The sequence below is a fragment of the Calidris pugnax genome, unplaced genomic scaffold (assembly GCF_001431845.1).
Source record: "Calidris pugnax isolate Ruff unplaced genomic scaffold, ASM143184v1 scaffold32, whole genome shotgun sequence".
Classification (NCBI taxonomy): Eukaryota; Metazoa; Chordata; class Aves; order Charadriiformes; family Scolopacidae; genus Calidris; species Calidris pugnax.
Window position 1 is genome coordinate 4,176,023 of NW_015090783.1, and position 17,625 is coordinate 4,193,647.

Below are 17,625 nucleotides of genomic sequence, written 5' to 3' on the forward strand. Positions count from 1 at the left end.
CTGGATTATCAGGATGTACGGAAGTGAAAGGAAAAGATTTTGTGCAGGGGTTTCCCAACCTTTTTCAGTTATTAGCCCAGTTCTTTATGACTTACAGTCCCAGATGTTAACAAAACCTCAGTTTCTCTAAGGCTCATTCTCAGCTGCGCTGCAGAACCACTGCTTTCCTCTGCCTCTACCAATTTGGCCAAGTTTACCCTGGACGAAGAATCACTTCTTCCGGCTGGAAACCCTTTCTCTTTTTGTATTTTACTGCACATTTAAATAGAAATGTCACAAAACCAGGCTAACTTGGCAGATCTCCCTCCTAAAATGAAAAAGGTAAAACTCCTGCCTGACGACTAATCAAATTAGGTTTTCCTCTCATAGTACAGATAGTAGCAGACAACACAGAACAGCCTTGTGCTGGACCAGGATAAGGGCAACCAGAACAAAAGCAAAATAGAAACAATTGTCAAGCTGGATACCGTCACATTTCCACGTCAGACAATGAGAAAAAGCTGAAACTATTTTGGAGGACTGAAGGTTTTGGCTTCCCCACCGCCCTAAGTTTATTGCTCAGAATTCTAGTGACATGTTCTGTTCATCAGGTCTCATACTTAGTGTCCTAAATTACTTCTTCAAGTCTCCTTACAAAAACTGAGCATGCAGACAATCTCCGTTACTTGAGTTTGCTCATATATTATTCTTAGCATTATATTGTAACCCAGCATAGCCCACTGAAACCAGAGCCATGCTATTATGGACACTACACATAAATAATATATTTAAAGCAGTCTCTGCCTCAGAAAGCATACTATTTAATAAAGCTGTGGAGACACATGGGAAGGAAAACAGAAACAAGGAAAGGAAACATCTTCAAACTCATAGAATAGTCCATATATTCTGGCTAAAACCAATAATATGCTTTCTCATTCTTTAGGTAAATCTTCCTGGTTTAATATGGAAATGATATTTAGAAAAGAACATAACTGGAACTGTACTTTTTCTTTCTCCTAAACACCTTCCACTCATTTTGTAGAAGCCAGGGGAACAGAGACTGGGGCTGGGACAGACAGAAAGCTAAGAATTGCTGCTTTAACAATAAGAAATTAATAAATCATTTAACAGACCACAGAACAAACCATGCCCCTAAACTACACAATTTGATACTAGCTTTTACTGCATCTGCTCAACAGAGTCCCTGAAGTTTGGATTTCTTGGATGCCAGGTACAGGTCTATTCATTTCTGGTTTTGTTTATGACAAAATTAGATGTATACGTTTACATATTTTTACATATGTTCAGGTTTTTTCCTCTCTGTTTTAAATGTTGAAATGCTTTGTTTTTCCCCTCATGTCTAAGCTTTTTACTTTATTTTTAGAGGTTCCTGTTATCACCAAATCAGCAAAGAGCTATATACATATATTAGATTGTACGCAGTTATGACAAGGAAACTTAACTCCACTTTCTGACATCTTTTTAAGATCAAAGAGAAAATACATATGTGAAAACAACACACCTTTATTCCACCGAAGCAGAGAGAATTATTTTTAAATTCAAAGGTAATTTGCCTCACAAATATTACAAGCAGAATTTGGGATTTTTAGTATGAGGTACAATGAAAATTCTTATCACTATAGCAGATTACTGTTCTTCATGAAACTGCACTACTTTTCTATATATTTTAACAATTATTGTTTTTTACTGCTGGTTCAAAACATTTGAAAGTCCTTCAATCTATTTTCAAATTGTCAGGACTGATTTTTATGCAAGGTATAGAGTGGTTTAAATACTTACTTTCAGACTGTTTGGAGCTGACGGGTTTAGGAAATAGAAGTTCAGCTTTGCAGAAAAAAGTCACTTTGAACTGTAACTACTGTATCTCCAGGGTAGTAATTTTGCAGAATCCCACTCCAGGGTAGTGATTCTGTTATTTTATGATAGGCTACTAGTAAGTGGTATGAAACAGAACCAGATTTTTTATTTATTTCACATTTACATTTCTTATATGCCTACAATTTAGTCTCTTTAAATGTCAAGTTTTTTTAAATGAGCACTTCACATTTTGATGTTGTTGGTTTTCTGTACTCTCACAATTAGAAATGACATCAGTGATTATAAAACAACATCAGGTAGTCCAAAATCTCAGCTATACAATTTCCTATTTCACTTTTTTCCCTCAGCCCTTCTTTGAAGGTCACGATAAAAATGAAAAAAATGTTCTCTTATAAATTTGTTTTCTCCACATTCAGTAAACATTAAATTCTGAGTTCTTAATTCTGTGTGATTTGGGTCCATGTCATCTACCTTTAGGCAAGTCTCTACTGTCCTTCTTCCAAGATGAATAGGACCACTCTTCTGGAGGCCATGTGTTCATATTGCTCCTCCTGACAACACTAAGTAGCACCTGAAAATATCCCTCTGCACAGTCCACAGACTAAATTTCTCCCTAGGCACAGTGTAAGGCGCCTTATATCAGAAAGAGCCTCCGGAGATAGGACATATGACTCAGGCATCCATCTGAATCACAGTTGTCTGCTCTGTTTTATCCCTCCCTCTCTAAACAAAATCATTTCCTCCTCTGAGCTCCTCCTTTGCTGTTTGCTATCCCACAGAGAAAGCCGCTCCAGCCGCCAGTGTGAAAGAAAGGAGAAAGAAGAGGTACAAGACCAAAGATCTCCTTGTACACACACTTTCCGGTTCAGAAACATCCTGCATATAAATCCAGCTTGTCAAATTCATTCTGCACAGCCCCGAAGCAATGACAAAACCAAAACTAACAAAATCACCACAAAGGCAACTCCTCCAGAGCTGTGTGTCCCGGTCCCTGCTCTTGGAGAGGACTGGCCAGAGCAGAATGCTTTTCCACCCTGTCCAGCTGTCCATGCCCTGTCCGTGTTCACACATGACAAAAGTTTAAGCTTCCCTCCAGATCTTTTAGGCTGTTGCCAATATTTGTTCCTGCAGCTGTCATTTCAGGAGCCACACTGCCTGGCGTGGCTTCTGCCTCCACTTTTTAACTAGTCCAGGCATTTGTACTAACCCAGTTTGGAGTCAGGTTGGGGGAGAAGAGGAGTAAGTCACACACAAAGCCAGCGGTCATTTCTTTTGAATCCTGGGCCAGTGTTTAATCCATTGTCCTGCATCCTCTTTCTGGCATCCTGCCCCTGAGGACATCTCACACAGAAAAAGGAATTCTTAATACCACTGGCTGGCAATTAAAAGAAGGATGGAAGAGTCAGAGAATAATTCTCTTAATTGACTACTCTTCTTACTACTTGTAATCTAGAGGAAATCTAATTAATTCTACATGAAGAACAACTATTCTGTAGTGAAGTGTAATTCCTGGTCTCTGGGGCTTCAGCTTACCAGTTGTCAAATTATCCAATTACACACTTGTTAAAATCCATTTTGGGGAGATTTTCATGGCTCGTAAATAAATAATTTCAAAAGCTTTAATCCTCAAAAGAAAAAAAAAGAATAAAAAGAAAAAAGGGAAGCCCTTGACCCCCAAATGGTACCTCAAAAATCACAAGACACATCTAAAAATAATGTCAAGAAGCTGAAAAGAGGGATCCCCGCCTGCTTTGCTCAAGCAGCACCACAGTGGTGGTGGATCTATTTCAGTAGGGAGAAATTTGCTACTTCTTTTTCAGCTATGTTTTATTCAAATCACTAATCTGAAGGGAACCAATTAAGGCAGCCTCCCTTTCATTATGCGAAAAGGGAAAAATCTTTCCATAACCACATCAATTAAGAGGTGGGAAGCCAATGGAGGCTGTAGCTCAAGCCAAGGATATTGACACACTGGAGCAAGGCCAGTGTATGGCCCAAGCTGGAGTACAAGATGTACACAGAGAGGCAGGGAGGGCTGGGTCTGTTCAGCCTTAAGAAGAGAAGGCAAACAGGAGACCTTACTGCTTTCTACAGCTAGTCGATCAGAGGATAGAGAGAAGATGAAGCCAGACTGTTCTTAAGCTCATATGGCAATAGGATGAGAGGCACAGGACACAAGTTAGAGCATGAGAAATTCCATTCAGATACATGGAAAAACAAATTACTGTGATGGTGATCAAATACTGAACCAGTTTTCCCAGAGAGACTGTAGGATCTCCGTCTTTGGAGATGTTCAAGACTCAAGTAGACACAGCCCAGAGCAACTGGGTCTCTGAGCAGGGCATTGGGGTATCTAATGGCTGGAGCTCTCTTCAACTTCAGCTGCTCTGCGACTCTAAAAACTCTTTAGAAAGATTCTCCGATTAAAAAGAGGGAGGTGACACACGACACTTCAAGGAATATGTATTTGAAGGAATGTTCTTAAATCAGTGTAAACTCTGAATCCTGATGTGACTAGATTTGCCAAACATGAGCATAGGAAAAAACTTTCTGTGATCTTCTGAATTTCAGTGAAAACAATTTAGCAGTCAGAATTAAGGATTGCTTTGCAATATTTACTACTACGATGTATGGCAACATTGTGTTAGAATATCCCGTGAGTGAAACTTGACTTGAAACAAAAGAGGAACAGAAAGCAGTGATCTGTTTTCCACAAACCCAATCTGACTGTATTTCAATAAAAGTAAGCAAACACTATTCCTGGGTTTTGTTGGTGCTTTTTTTTTTTTTTAATTCAGCAAAAAAACTTTGACATTTCTTTAATATTAATTGAGTCTGATTAACATAAAAATATAAAGATACTGGATAAATAACCCTAATTAAGTGGTGCAATATTTCCAGCGATTACTGGTAATTCTGGGCATTCCACATGAGACACCCTAAGACATCCTGACTTTAAAATCACTCAAAGCACTTTCCTACTGAAAATGAGGTCCCTTTCAGCTGGCTGAAACTGGACTACACAAAAATTATCAAATTTCAAATATTTATGAGACCTTCATTCTGAAAACTTGATTCACCACCAAAGTATTTCCCTTTTAAAGTCATAACATTTTTAATATCAATGGCTTTACAGCAGTGTGAAAACAGGCCAGGACTGCTAAATTTTGTGTCCATTGAAGCAGGGACAAGTTCTGGGTGAAATTTGTTCTAAGTTCAGATCTCTCATATTTTTTTGGTCCTTTGACATTTCATAGCATCACACAGCTTCAGAGCTACACAGAAAGATTGTCAGGGCTGAAGGACTGGGCTTGTTTCCACCCAGCTCAACTGCACGCGTCTAATCAAGAAAAACATATGTAACTTGCACTTAAGAAAAAACAGCAGCTGTTATGCAAAGCCATTTTTCTTAGGCTTTAATTCGTAAGAAAAATACCCTTGTGTTTGTTCCTGCTTCTCTAGGGAACTCAATTTTCAATGTTCCACATCAAATTGTGTGGCCATCAGCAGCTTTGCCAGCAGCCAGTCCAAGCCCTCATTACTCATTCCCCTACTCAGACAAAAACTGGGTGACTGCTGCTTTCTATTATTACAGGTGATTACAGTATTAGTCACTGGCAACTGCAGCTCCAGATACAAAAACAAGATTTCTAACCTCTTCAACAACAACAACATCATCATCAAGATCTTTTTCCATGAGCCTGTAGTAACCTTTGGCAGAAAAAGAATTGGATTAAACTGGAAAACCTGCTTGATGGTTTTCAGTGCTTGGGAATTTAAGGAGCAAAACGTCTGCATTGATGTTACAATGAACACAGTTACTGTTTCATTGCATGCTCCAGAGGTCAACGAAATGCCTAATTGCAAAGGGAAAGAGCTATTGCTTGTTATTTCAAATGTTAAGAACCCCAGGGTTGTCATTAATTCTGAAAGGAAAAATCCAGAGAATATGGCATTTATTGGATTCTGGAGATAAGGCATCTTTGATTGCCAAGTGCTTGCATTATTTCCTCATTTCATTCTCTGTATACAAAACAAAATGCTACATGCTAGTGACTCCCACATCCGTCAGTTTGTTGGTAGTTCGACAATAGAAGCCTGCCAGAGCAAGGCCAACGTTTAGCACAGCAGTAGTAATAGTAAGATGAAGACCAAACCAAGCCATTTTTTAACAGGCAATTCTAATTGGAAAATGATCCCTATACATTAGCCCCCTTGCAATTGAGTATACTCATTTCTTGAGCAGTCACATAGGAATACCAGAAGTGTCACACTCAACTGGACTATTCAGCTGCCTGGTTCATCGTTTGGGTACAGACAGCTGCCAATATCACATGCTCTGAAAAACCATAAATAATTGACATCTACATATGGGGAAAATGCCTTGTAGCTTCAGATACCTGTGATTCAATTAGTTTCTGAAGCATAACAGATTATTACATGTTTACTGGACGAAACATTTTCTCCTATTAGCTGTATAGACTCATTACAGTTATTAGAATGCGAAACAGAATCTAATCTGACTCATGTATTGCATAAAGACTGATTAACAAGCTTTTGAATACAAAATCCTTCTAGTTGAAGTTGCCTGAACTGCAGAGAAAGAATTCAAAGAGCAGGTTTTGGGATCCAGGCAAGCTGTGAGACTGACAGTAAGACAACCTGTTCCTCTGAACTGATACAGCAATATTCCAGAATTAGCCTGATACAACAGTATTCCAGAAGAAGCCTAGGGACAGATATTTTTTTTATTTTCATTTTTGTTTTATTATTGCTGTCAATAATGACCCTGGAACAAGATGAAACAGAATACTACTAAAATTTGCTAACAGTATCAGTTTGGGAGGCATTGTCAATACAGGAGTTTGAACTATTAAATAAGAAGCACCAGATAAACCCAAGGATTCAAGAAAAAGAAGTGGAAGGAAATGTAGTCACACACAGTACAAAGTTTAAGCATGGGGACTGACAGCAAGAATTTCAGCCATCAGGTAAGATGTTTTCAGCCTAAAACAACCGAGCATAAGAAAAAACTGGATATAAAATTCAGTCACAGGATGAATGTCTGCCATTGTACAAAACAACCCCTCACCAACCAAACAAAAATTGCCAAGAAAAAGAACCAAAATGTATCATTTGAGATGGAGAAAAAAAAACATTTCCAGGGCATAAACACTTAGACAATGGCAAGGGACATTATTTGGTATCCTGTAGTTATCTTTAATACCTATTTTCAAGAAAGATGAATTAAAATCAGAACTGGTAGGTGCCAAGAGATGTTACTGGGAGAATGGGAAGTCTGTTTCACAATATAAAATCGTAGGACCTTGCCCTACCTAATTTCAGGAAGCAATAGGATATAGTCACAAAAAGAAAATGGATGTTTGCAATATCACAATAATCCAAAGGTTTCTCCCTTTCCCATGAGTAGATTTCATCTGTGATTCAGTAATCATTTTGATTTAAAAGGTCCCTATTCAGAAATGGGTAATGTCTTAATTAAATATTTGAAAACCTGCCGAATATTGTAACTGCAATTTAAAAGCTATGAATTAGGGAGGTAAAAGCTTTTAACTACTCTCTAGACATTCTTTTCTTTTTCATAAAGCTGACTGTTAGTGGAAGTGTTTAGAAATAGTCACTCATTAGATTTGAGTAGGGCAGCTGATTCTGACTGATGTGGTCCTGTCTTCTGAGCTACCAGGCAGAACCCAGACCAGCCACAGCCAAAAGCAGATCCTCTCTGTAATCAATTTGTTGATCTGTATCATGCACACAGTAGATTCACATTTCGGCTTTCTCACAGAAAAGCATTAGTTGCATCCAAAAGTATCCTAATCATCAGTTTAAGATTGTAGATAATAGAGAGAAAGCTGTAACAGCCTCCAATATCCTATTCCAGTACCCAGCATGGACTCCTGAGCAGCTCCCAAAAGCAAGCAGCAGCAGCACTCTGCCAGCCTGAGGAGTTGCAAAGCACCAGAGCAGAATTAAGAGTCTAAGGAAGAGGCAGGGACCGCCATGCCATCTTTACAGCTACACGTGGACCATAAGCTCCAAGCCATATCTTTACAGCTACACGTGGACCATAAGCTCCAACAATGATGGCACTTGCACAACTAGGTCTGTGCTCCAGGGTGTGTGATCCACCCATCACACCTTCTGTAATGGGGAAGAAGAGCCAAGCTGAAACCCTGGGTCTAAGAGAAGGCAGTCTGGTTAACTTCAAGAGGAACTTCAGCGTGTTCCCCATCCCTCTTCTGTAGGAAGGGACCAATTTTTTCTTTATATTTTTATCATTGTTCTTCTCTGTTTGGCTTCTGAGTTCTTCAGGGTGAGGCTGTAATTAAACACAGCTGTTTGTGCAGCTCTGAGCACTCTGGTAGCTCAGACTGAGCTGCGTATCCAGTCTCTAACAGAACATAAACAGCATAACTAAAAATTAAATGTTTCCGATACATATATTTATAAGGGCATTAATACCCTAAGCATTTTTAAATTCCAGCAGTGACTGGCACTGCCATGACAGCTGATTCCTGTAATTATTAGAAATAATTTTAATGCAGAAAAGCTTCCTATATAATAGATAGCCTCTTTGCTTCAGCAATTGATTTTATTTATTTATTTGGTCTATTTACCCTGCTGATGGTATGTAGAACAGTTTATTTCCTGTCAACATTTTCATTAAATTTTTATAAAGAACATCAGGAGCAAGTTGAAACAATAAATTATCTATAAGGTATAATGTTAAACTGGTGTTCAGGTTTGGATACAATTTATTTAATATGACTGCCATAAATATAACTTCTCACAAGCCAAAATAGCTCTAATGGGTCTGAGGACAAAAGTATGTTCATCTGCAGTGAGAGAATGCGTTTACAGCCAATGTTGCTTTGATAACTGGGCTAGGATGTACCAAAACAGATCTTTTAACAAAATATCACCTTAAATATGAAGTTTGTTATGTGCTGTGCATTATAAAATATTTTTGTTTAAGAAAGAAAACATTTACATTTCACAGTTAGTTTATTGACCTGACCTTGTAAAAAAAAAAAAAATTAATTCCACTTGTGTTTCATACAATAGCAGCTGTGGTGACACAAACACTGCAAAAATGGTAGCACTGGTTTAAAAGGTTATTTTGCTCCAATGCTACCAGTGACCCTTTCCTGGAGGTTACTAACCTCTTAAGTTGTCTGAGATGAAGGATAACGTGATCTTTCTTCCTATCAGCTCATCTAAGTTTGTTTAAACCACTTTCATTTGCAGCTTAAAAATAGGTCAGTTTGACCTCCACCAAAGCAGCTTTCCTTGGCAAGAGCAGAGCTGAGGGCGTTTCTGAGGACAGGGACGGTTCGTCAAGTTGGGACTCCTCAGCAGGGTCAGATGAGTAGGTGTAATTCTTTGCATTCACTACAACCTTTTTCTTGCAAAGCAATGAGCTGGACTTTGGTCACTGACTCTGTTTAAGCCTGTTATAAATCAGGAGTCTCTTCTCAGAGTTTCTTTCTACGTTTGATTTAAATGTTTCTCTGCCTTACATGTCACTTGACTGTCTCGGAGGCCGATGTTGCACTGCTTGAGGATAATAAATAATGGGCCAAAACCAGAGAGATAATGGAAGCTCAGTTGCTGATACAAGTCTGTAATTCACTGTTCACCATCCACCTTTGCCTGCTCAAATATGGCTCGGAGGGATGGAAGGTTGTTTTTGGAGTTCTTGCCTCTGCCAAGCAGACAGCAACCTCACCACTATACTGTTAATCAAGTTTCAAATCCCATCTTTTCTTACTGTCCATATCAGTTCTCTAATAATAAGGTTATTTCTTAGGTTGATGCTGACTAGATTATAGACATACCTCAGGGCTGTCCCAGTGTCTTCAGCAAGAGTTTGGTAAAGACTGAAGGGAGCCCGTCCTGCTGAGGAGCCTGTCCCCGGTAAGGTGAAACCTGCTAATTCAGCCCTAGTGCCAGGCAAGCTGTCCTGCCTGCCAGCAAGTTTGATTCTCTGGAGAGCAAGAAAGCTGAATTATCAACTTTCAAATATTAATATCATGATTAGTATGAGGCAATCTAGGGCTACTCAGCCACTGTTACGATGACTCTGCAGCACTCAAAGGATTCTTGCTCCAGAAAGCCAAACTTTTCTGCTGTTTCCTAGTTGCACACATGACACAAGCAGTCCATTATATCTGGCAGCAAGATCAGGTCACCTGTAAGGACCTGGGGAGTCTCTCAAGAAGGCAATCCAGATTCACAGTTCTTCTTCACCAAGGGTGCTCATCATCTAACCACCTGGATTCTTCATCAGTTTCATGTCCTACCACCATCTGAAACATCTGGCCCACGTTCATATCTTTAAAAGTAATAATGCCTTAAATATCAGGGTAGCTACATTTGTGTGAGCCAGGCTGACTCTACTATTAACTTGCTGATTTAGAAATTTAAAACACTTATGAGGAACAAGAATTTATCAAAAATTGAAAGTCAGGAACCTGCAACCTTTTGAAGACGTTTCTGAAGGGACACTGAGCATCCTGCATACATTCTTTTTTTTCTGCATTCTAGAAAAAAGTAAAGTTAACGTTGTGTATTCTCTAGTGAAAGGACTACTCTAATAATGGATTTATCAACCCTGGGACCAACATATCCCCCTGTGAGATTTATGAAATAGGTGTTTTGTCCTGATTCCTTATCAAATTATTAAATAAAGGGAGGGCACAGATAGAATAGGTTTAGGGCATATACACAGGTGATTTACAGATTCAGACCTAGTTCAGTTAAGAAGCAGCCCGAGTATTTTATTATTTACCATTTTTATTATTATTATTTACAGAACAGATTTCAACTTATCCATTTACTAGCATGTCATATCTGCCCTCTGCCTTTCTCAGTGGGGATTATCTTGTATGTACACAGATGGCTACAGAGCTCATCTGTCTCTCATCCTCACCTAATCATTAAGGTTCAACAAAAGGTGAACAGCACAATTATGAAAGAGCTGACAGAATGTTTAAAAAGCAACAATAATCAATAGCAGCAAATGTACGATTTGAGGGATTAAACCTGTACCATTTATCACCTAACAAAATGAGAGTGAAATAAAATAGGGAATAAATACCAGAAAGAAGTCAAAGAGGAATCGAAAGCTGATTCTTTAGGATCCCAACAAAAAATAATGTCATATTCTAGAAGATTCAGGCATATTAGTCTCACTGGCTGTCACACTACATTGCAGGTCCTCAACTCAGAAGAACCACAGCAGTTTAGTATGTTCAAGACAGTTAATGAACAAATGGACCATATGCCTTTTTTTACCATGTTTCAAAGGTCTTAAGAGGTGCTAGGGTTTCTGTCTCAAAGGATACTCTATAACAGGTGAATGTTAAGAGAACGGCATTTAAGAGAATTAATATGTACGTTAGTTGACAACAAAGAATAACATAGAAGGTTTTTGCCTCTTCACTATTTACTTGTGATAATTTTTTTTTCAAAGTACCAAGATTTCAGTAATTACCATGGAATAATCCTCTGGCATTCCTTGTCCAGAATTCTCCATTCAGAAGAAAGCACTCTGTTTCTATAATTCCTGTACCAATCAACATGTTCTTAAGAACCCTCTTCTACAGTTCCCTGGCCACACACTACCTGGACACACAGACTTTGCAGTGGGAAACCTGTCAGGGAAATGGGGAGAGTTTTGAACAGTGCCTGCCCATGCAACAAATTCACAAATTACAGTGGAAACCGCGCTGGTGAAGAACATAACACCACACAAAAATCTGCTTGTCCCACAGGGTTTGGTGGATGTTTTAGTTTCTGTCAGCAAGGCAAGACATTGCAATGTGGCAATAAGCCACTGCAAAGCAATCATGGTAAAAGGTCAATAATTTTTTATAACCCTGGATAAACATCTTTGCCTGTATTTCATCAGGCTTAAGGGAAAGGATCATGCATTGCAAATATCCAAACAGGTGTTCACACGTTCTTACAATGTTCTCAAATTAAATGTCTTCTCCCATGGCATTCCCATTCTGCTAACAAGGGATGACTGGGGTCCCATGCACAGCTTACCAAGACAGGTTCTGTTACACTTTAAAATTAGAAAAGGTGTTATTAAAGTGTCAGAAATATCAGCCTTTATGGTACCCACACATCCATAAAACACACCCTACAGCTTTCTCATCAATATCCTTGAGTGCTCTACTGTGACCTGCGTTGCTGTTTTGTTATTGGTGTATGGCCCTTCAGGGGTCTCAGAAGCTGAAATGCTAATATGCCATAGGAAAAAAAAAAAGCACTGGAGAAAGGTGAGTGCAGCAAATGTTCTAATAACTTCAGCAGAAGGTAGGCATTTCCAGCATGTCCTGACACTGATATATACAGTTAAGTCTTTCCTTTGGAGCATTTTCTAACTCAAAAAAAGAAAACAGGAAGGTCTAAATTTGCTGAACTTCTGCTTTTCAATTTACAAATCCATAATAGCTAGCAGAAAATACTGCAGAAAACAAAGATGGTGCAGATGTGGTATATGCTAGTCTATTAAGAAAACAAAGCTCTGCCTGATGTTAAAGCAGCAAAATTGTTCTTTTGAAAAATTAACCTGTAATTGAAATTGTAACGGCATTTCTGTTTGGTGCTTCTAAATATGAAATTTCATGTTTCTCTAAGAAGCCCAGCAAAACTAGCCCAAATAAAACCCAGTCTCCAGAAACAGAGAAATAATATAACGCTTTGTTTTCATTATGGTTCTTCCTAAATGGAAGAATAATTTCTTTTATTTTTTTATATTTTAAATGTGTAAATTACAAGCTGGCTTTGCTAAGATCACTGGGAAACGTGAAGTACATAACTAAACTAAGTTACATGTTTTGAAGGGTCTGCACCTGAATCATATTTCCTAAGCACAAAGTGAAGTACTACAAAGATTTGTAGATTTGTGATACTCCAGAGTTTATTCCCTGACACTCCTTTAAATGCAAAGAAGGTTAAAACTATTCCCAGTCTCTCAGTAATTAGAGGAGCCCTGTCATTTATCTTTGCTTTCTTTCTCACCCATTATCCCAACACCTGTTGCCTTATAAATTGCCACCTACTGATAACTTTATAGACTCCATGTGACCTTTGAACACAGAATTTTGTGCTTCTGGAAAATGGGCCTTTTTTTCATCATTTAATGGAAATGAAGAGGGTGAGTTGATTTGTAGCAACTAGCAGGAGAATCTATCTCTGTTCTTATAAACTATTTTTTGCCATTGTATCTCTTGAAACTAAAATGATCATGGGCATGTATGAGAAGAACTAGTGTTTTCTGTAGCCACTGGAACCATTAGAGAAGCAATCTGTTATCTTTCCATTAAGGGATGGAGTCAATAAACCCCCCCACATCTCAGATTATGTAAATCAGACCACCTTTACAGCCTTATCCCTCAACACTCCAGTGACTGCATATCAGGGTCACATCTGCATACCTGAAAGCCTCTTCTCTTATCAAGAAGCCAGTTGAGATCATCCATAATTGGAACTAGCCCATTAAAATAGCCATGCAAAACAAAAGGACTAGATATACAACTCTGAGACGTTAAGTGGCCAGAATTCCAGATAGAGAGCGCTTTTTCAACTGTGATCTACACCTTGGTAATGAAAGCATGAGCCATTACAGAAGAAAACAAATATTTTTGGTGAAATAAAGAATCACAATATCTGAGTAGTTCTAAAGTTGGTAAATAACAACGATAGCTAGTACCAGTTCTGTGAGTCTGGAAGTACGGAGAACACCTTCAGCTTTCAATAATGGCATAATTAACTGGCTATCACTAGGCAAACAGACAGGTTACATTTTTTTAAATGCTCTGAGATTGATTTTTGTTTTTCTCTCAGTGCTAAATAATAATGCGTCAATATTTTCTAATAGATTATCTTGAATGAAAATGAGGCACAGCCAGACCATAGACAAGTATACTTCAGCCCTAAAGATGAAGAAATGTGAAGGGGATAGAAGAGGAAATGCACACAATTTCTGTTTGCACTTGGAAGTTAGGTATCTAACAGGTTTTTTGGGTACGACCAAGACTAAAGAATCAAGTATTTTTCAGGCCCTATAGATTGCATTGTGCTGGTGAGGCAACCCATTTGAACGCATTTATGTAGACCAGACACTTGGCTATGTACTCTATTTTGTGTTCTCCAGGTCATTAAAAATTACTAAGAACTCACGCCATGACTTTTATTTCTCTTTGCACTCTCAAATTATTATGGAGCCAAAATTCAAAAACTGAAAGAATTGTGATTCAGGAATTCCTTAAACACTGGACCAAATGTAAAAGTACACTACGTTGAACTGAGTGTCCAAGTATACTATTGCATGCAACAAGAGGAGTGAGTTTGGAATACTGGGAATGCCATGAACTCCACTTCTGCCACTAAGAAGTGAGTGTATTGTCAAAGAGCATGACTGGGCCTTCCTTGGGAAGCTATGGTTTCCCCTCAAGTGGTTTTACCGCTGAATGAAGCAAAATTTAGGAGTTAGTATCAATTTCTCAAGGTGCTGAAACTTTCTGTCTCCCTACCCCTTTCAGCAGATTATTTGCATCTGTCACACACTGGAGTTGTAAAGCAATATTAAAAACTTGCAGAATGCCAGACAATTTCTTACCATAGCCAAGGGGAGAACTCCTACCAGGTCCTTCTGGCTTACGTAGATCTTGGAGATTCCTAGATCAGATGTTGTATCTCCAGGATATTCTACCTGCCATGTGATGAGCTGGGTCCCAGGCAGGTCAGTTAGGTCTTCAATTTCAAAATCAATCTGCATTATTTCAGAGGAAGAACCATCCGCACTGCAAGAAAGAGAGAAAAAGAAAGGTTCCATTCACATGACTGATAAACCAGCAATATAATTGCTTTTATATTAATAAAACATTGGATTAAGGCTCTTCCAAAGAGAGGATTTGGTAGGATGATGGATATAATAATGAATTAATCATTTGTACTTGTCCTAACATTTCAGGGTATTTCCCATACATTCAAGTGGCTTAGTAACACAGATCACTAAGCACCAATCCACTTTACAGGTGGAGAAACAAAAACAAATCAAGGCAAAACTAAAGCTACAGACAAAAAATCCTAAGTATGAGGCTCACCCCTTAACAAGCACATTGTATTTCCTCCCTGTTAAAGCAACACATGAGCAAATCTAAAAGGAATCACTTCCTGAAATGGAAAACCACTGTATTAGAAGTATTTTCTGCTTTTTGAAAAAGGGAGGCATGGAAGAAAGGTCAAAGTTCATGAACCAGGGCAGCAGGGAGCAGAGATTTGGGAAACTTGAAATTAATTTTTGGCTATACTGCTACCTTACTGTGAATGTCTGTCTGAGAGCTCTTTTTGTCCTTTGCTAAACTATGACTTACAGCTAATTTATCTTGTTGCAGGAGAAGAGAGTTACAAAACTGCATTATTTAGTATTGGCCAATCCTGCCAGGTTCCTTGGTCCTTAAAAAGTACTGGAAAAGAACAAAGAGTTACTAGATGTGATTCTTCAGGATAGTATGGCAACATTGGGGTTACTGATACCTTATCAAGTCTACTTTGTCTTTACATGCTGTCCTTCCTAAAGTTACATGGTTCATTTAAGTGAATACCTTAAAATAGAAATGTAAAGAGGGAAAATTGGAAAGGAGTTCATTGGTGAAATTCCTGCAAAGCTTGTTATAAAATCAGCTATTGTATAGAAAGCAATACAGTTAAGTTTCCATTGTGAGGCAAGCTCCATAATCCAGTGGCATTTATGTAGGCAAGAAAATAGTTGATTTACTGTAAAGTTGTTGAGGAACACAGAATTTCTTAGCAGTGCAGAAATCCAGGGGACATTGAGAATGACAGTGCTTTTATTTCTGAAGCACTGAAGGCCAAACAGATCTTCAGTATTTGTGTGGAGGGGAAAGAGCAGAATTTCTTTCAGTGGGATAATACTCAAGGGGAGAAAGAATGGCACAACACTGAAGTGTCACAAGCCACTCATGTTGGAGAGTGCAGCTAGAAGAAAGAGGAAACATTTCAGCAACTGATTAGAGAATCCCAGGACACGCCTAAAACACAGCAGGTTTTCCCAGCTGATGTGGAAGAAGAGCTAACACTAGGTATATTTTTTCTATGAAGAACACTTATGACAACAGCCCCAGTTTAGGGTTCTTCCCAAAGTACTCAGATATTTTTATCATGCTGGCTAAATCCAATGCTTTATCCAATGTTACTGCTTGAAGAGTTTAATTTGATCATCTTTAAGGTTTGGATTTTAATGGATGTTTTGAGTCCTTGCTATCCTGGATGGAATTTGAAAGGAGCCTCTGTGTTTCCAAAATCGAACACATTGTGTTCAATTTCTCATTTCTTCATGTCAGGGAAAAAAAAAAAGGAGCACAATTTCTAAACTAGGACCGAATACAGTCTTATTTCATGCCAACCTAGGTAGGCTCAGAAAGCTGCTTTATGCAGCTGTGACTATTGAAACTCAGTTACCTTAATTGTATGAGCAGGAATGGGCAATGCATTGCCTATAAATACTTGGCAGTGATCCTGTTTTGTATGGTATGTTCTATCACAGTTTCTGTGTTTAAAGAACTAATTCAATCTTCATATAATGAACCTTGGTTTTGTGATTCTATTCAGGGTGTCTGTCTTTGTTATTGCATTGGTGTCTGCTACTACCAGTCACTGGCTTTGCAGAATTGGTGCTGTCACCAGAAATGTGTCCTGAAACAGCAGAGAGGGACTGCCGCACAGGAGGAGAATACCACAGAATATACAGGGCACTATACCATAGAAAAACCTAATGATTGTCAAAAAAGGCAATCAGCCTAATGTTTTCCAGGTATGTTGGGGATTAGGAGAAAAGGAGGAAAGTGATCAGGACATAGGAAAACAAAGGAGGGAGTGAAAGGCAGTGGAAAAGATGGGGAGAGAGAAATGGATTGTGGTCCTTATATTCTTGAACTACAGCTCCTATATGGGATGAGTAATCCCAGAAGAACGAAAATATTTCTTTTCATTTCTCCTTCAAAGCAGGTAGCATAATTAAGCTTTTCTTGTAGCAAAAAACCTCCCCACTTCACTACCAAATGCGATTTTGATAGAAATTATTTGAACTAGTTCCTCTTAGAAATACTAAACACCTGCAAATGACAAGATTACAAAGCATCTCAACAATCAATAAGAATGTCATTACTGCTGCTAAAGTTGTATTAAAAAAATGTGAAAGTATTGCATGACGTACGATCAGACCCAGGCTGCCTGCACCAGGTGAGGAACTTTTGTTTAATTACTTTACTCATCACCCACTATGATGATCCTTCCATGTGCAAGTCCCCACTTGCACATGGATCTGCGTCCCCAATCTACAGCCTCCCTAAGCAGTATTTAGCAACTGAAATCTTTCACCAGAGAAGCCATAAAGTTACCCTTCACAAAATACAGTTTAAAAATGTAAATGGAGAAATTTTGACAAGTAGTATTCATCACCGGAGTTCAGTCACATAAAATTACGTGTGGCTTTTCTTTTAAAGTCAAGGCTGCTTGGTACAACAGGAATGTTTCCATAGGGCAGTCAGCCACACCTACTTGAAATGATGCACTGCCTAATCCTCCTCAAGGTAGACATACACTTTATGCTCACTGTAATGCAATAGCCTCTTGGCAGCTTGTCTTTGCTAACGCCAAAACCATTATTACTATCAAGAGTGCAGCAACAGTGTTAGCTACAATATGGGAGGCTACACGATTTGAATGTTTAGAACAGACAAACCCAAA

At 38.6% G+C, this 17,625-nt stretch overlaps 1 protein-coding gene across 2 annotated transcripts in view; it reads right to left on the minus strand.

The window, feature by feature from the left end:
- Positions 1-17,625, minus strand: part of TMEM132D (transmembrane protein 132D) — a 297,592-nt gene that overhangs the window by 84,226 nt on the left and 195,741 nt on the right. For both annotated transcript variants that reach the window (XM_014960817.1, XM_014960809.1), the window contains one exon: positions 14,474-14,657. In XM_014960817.1, coding sequence (XP_014816303.1) covers positions 14,474-14,657 — 184 coding nt within the window. The remainder of the gene's footprint in view (positions 1-14,473; positions 14,658-17,625) is intronic.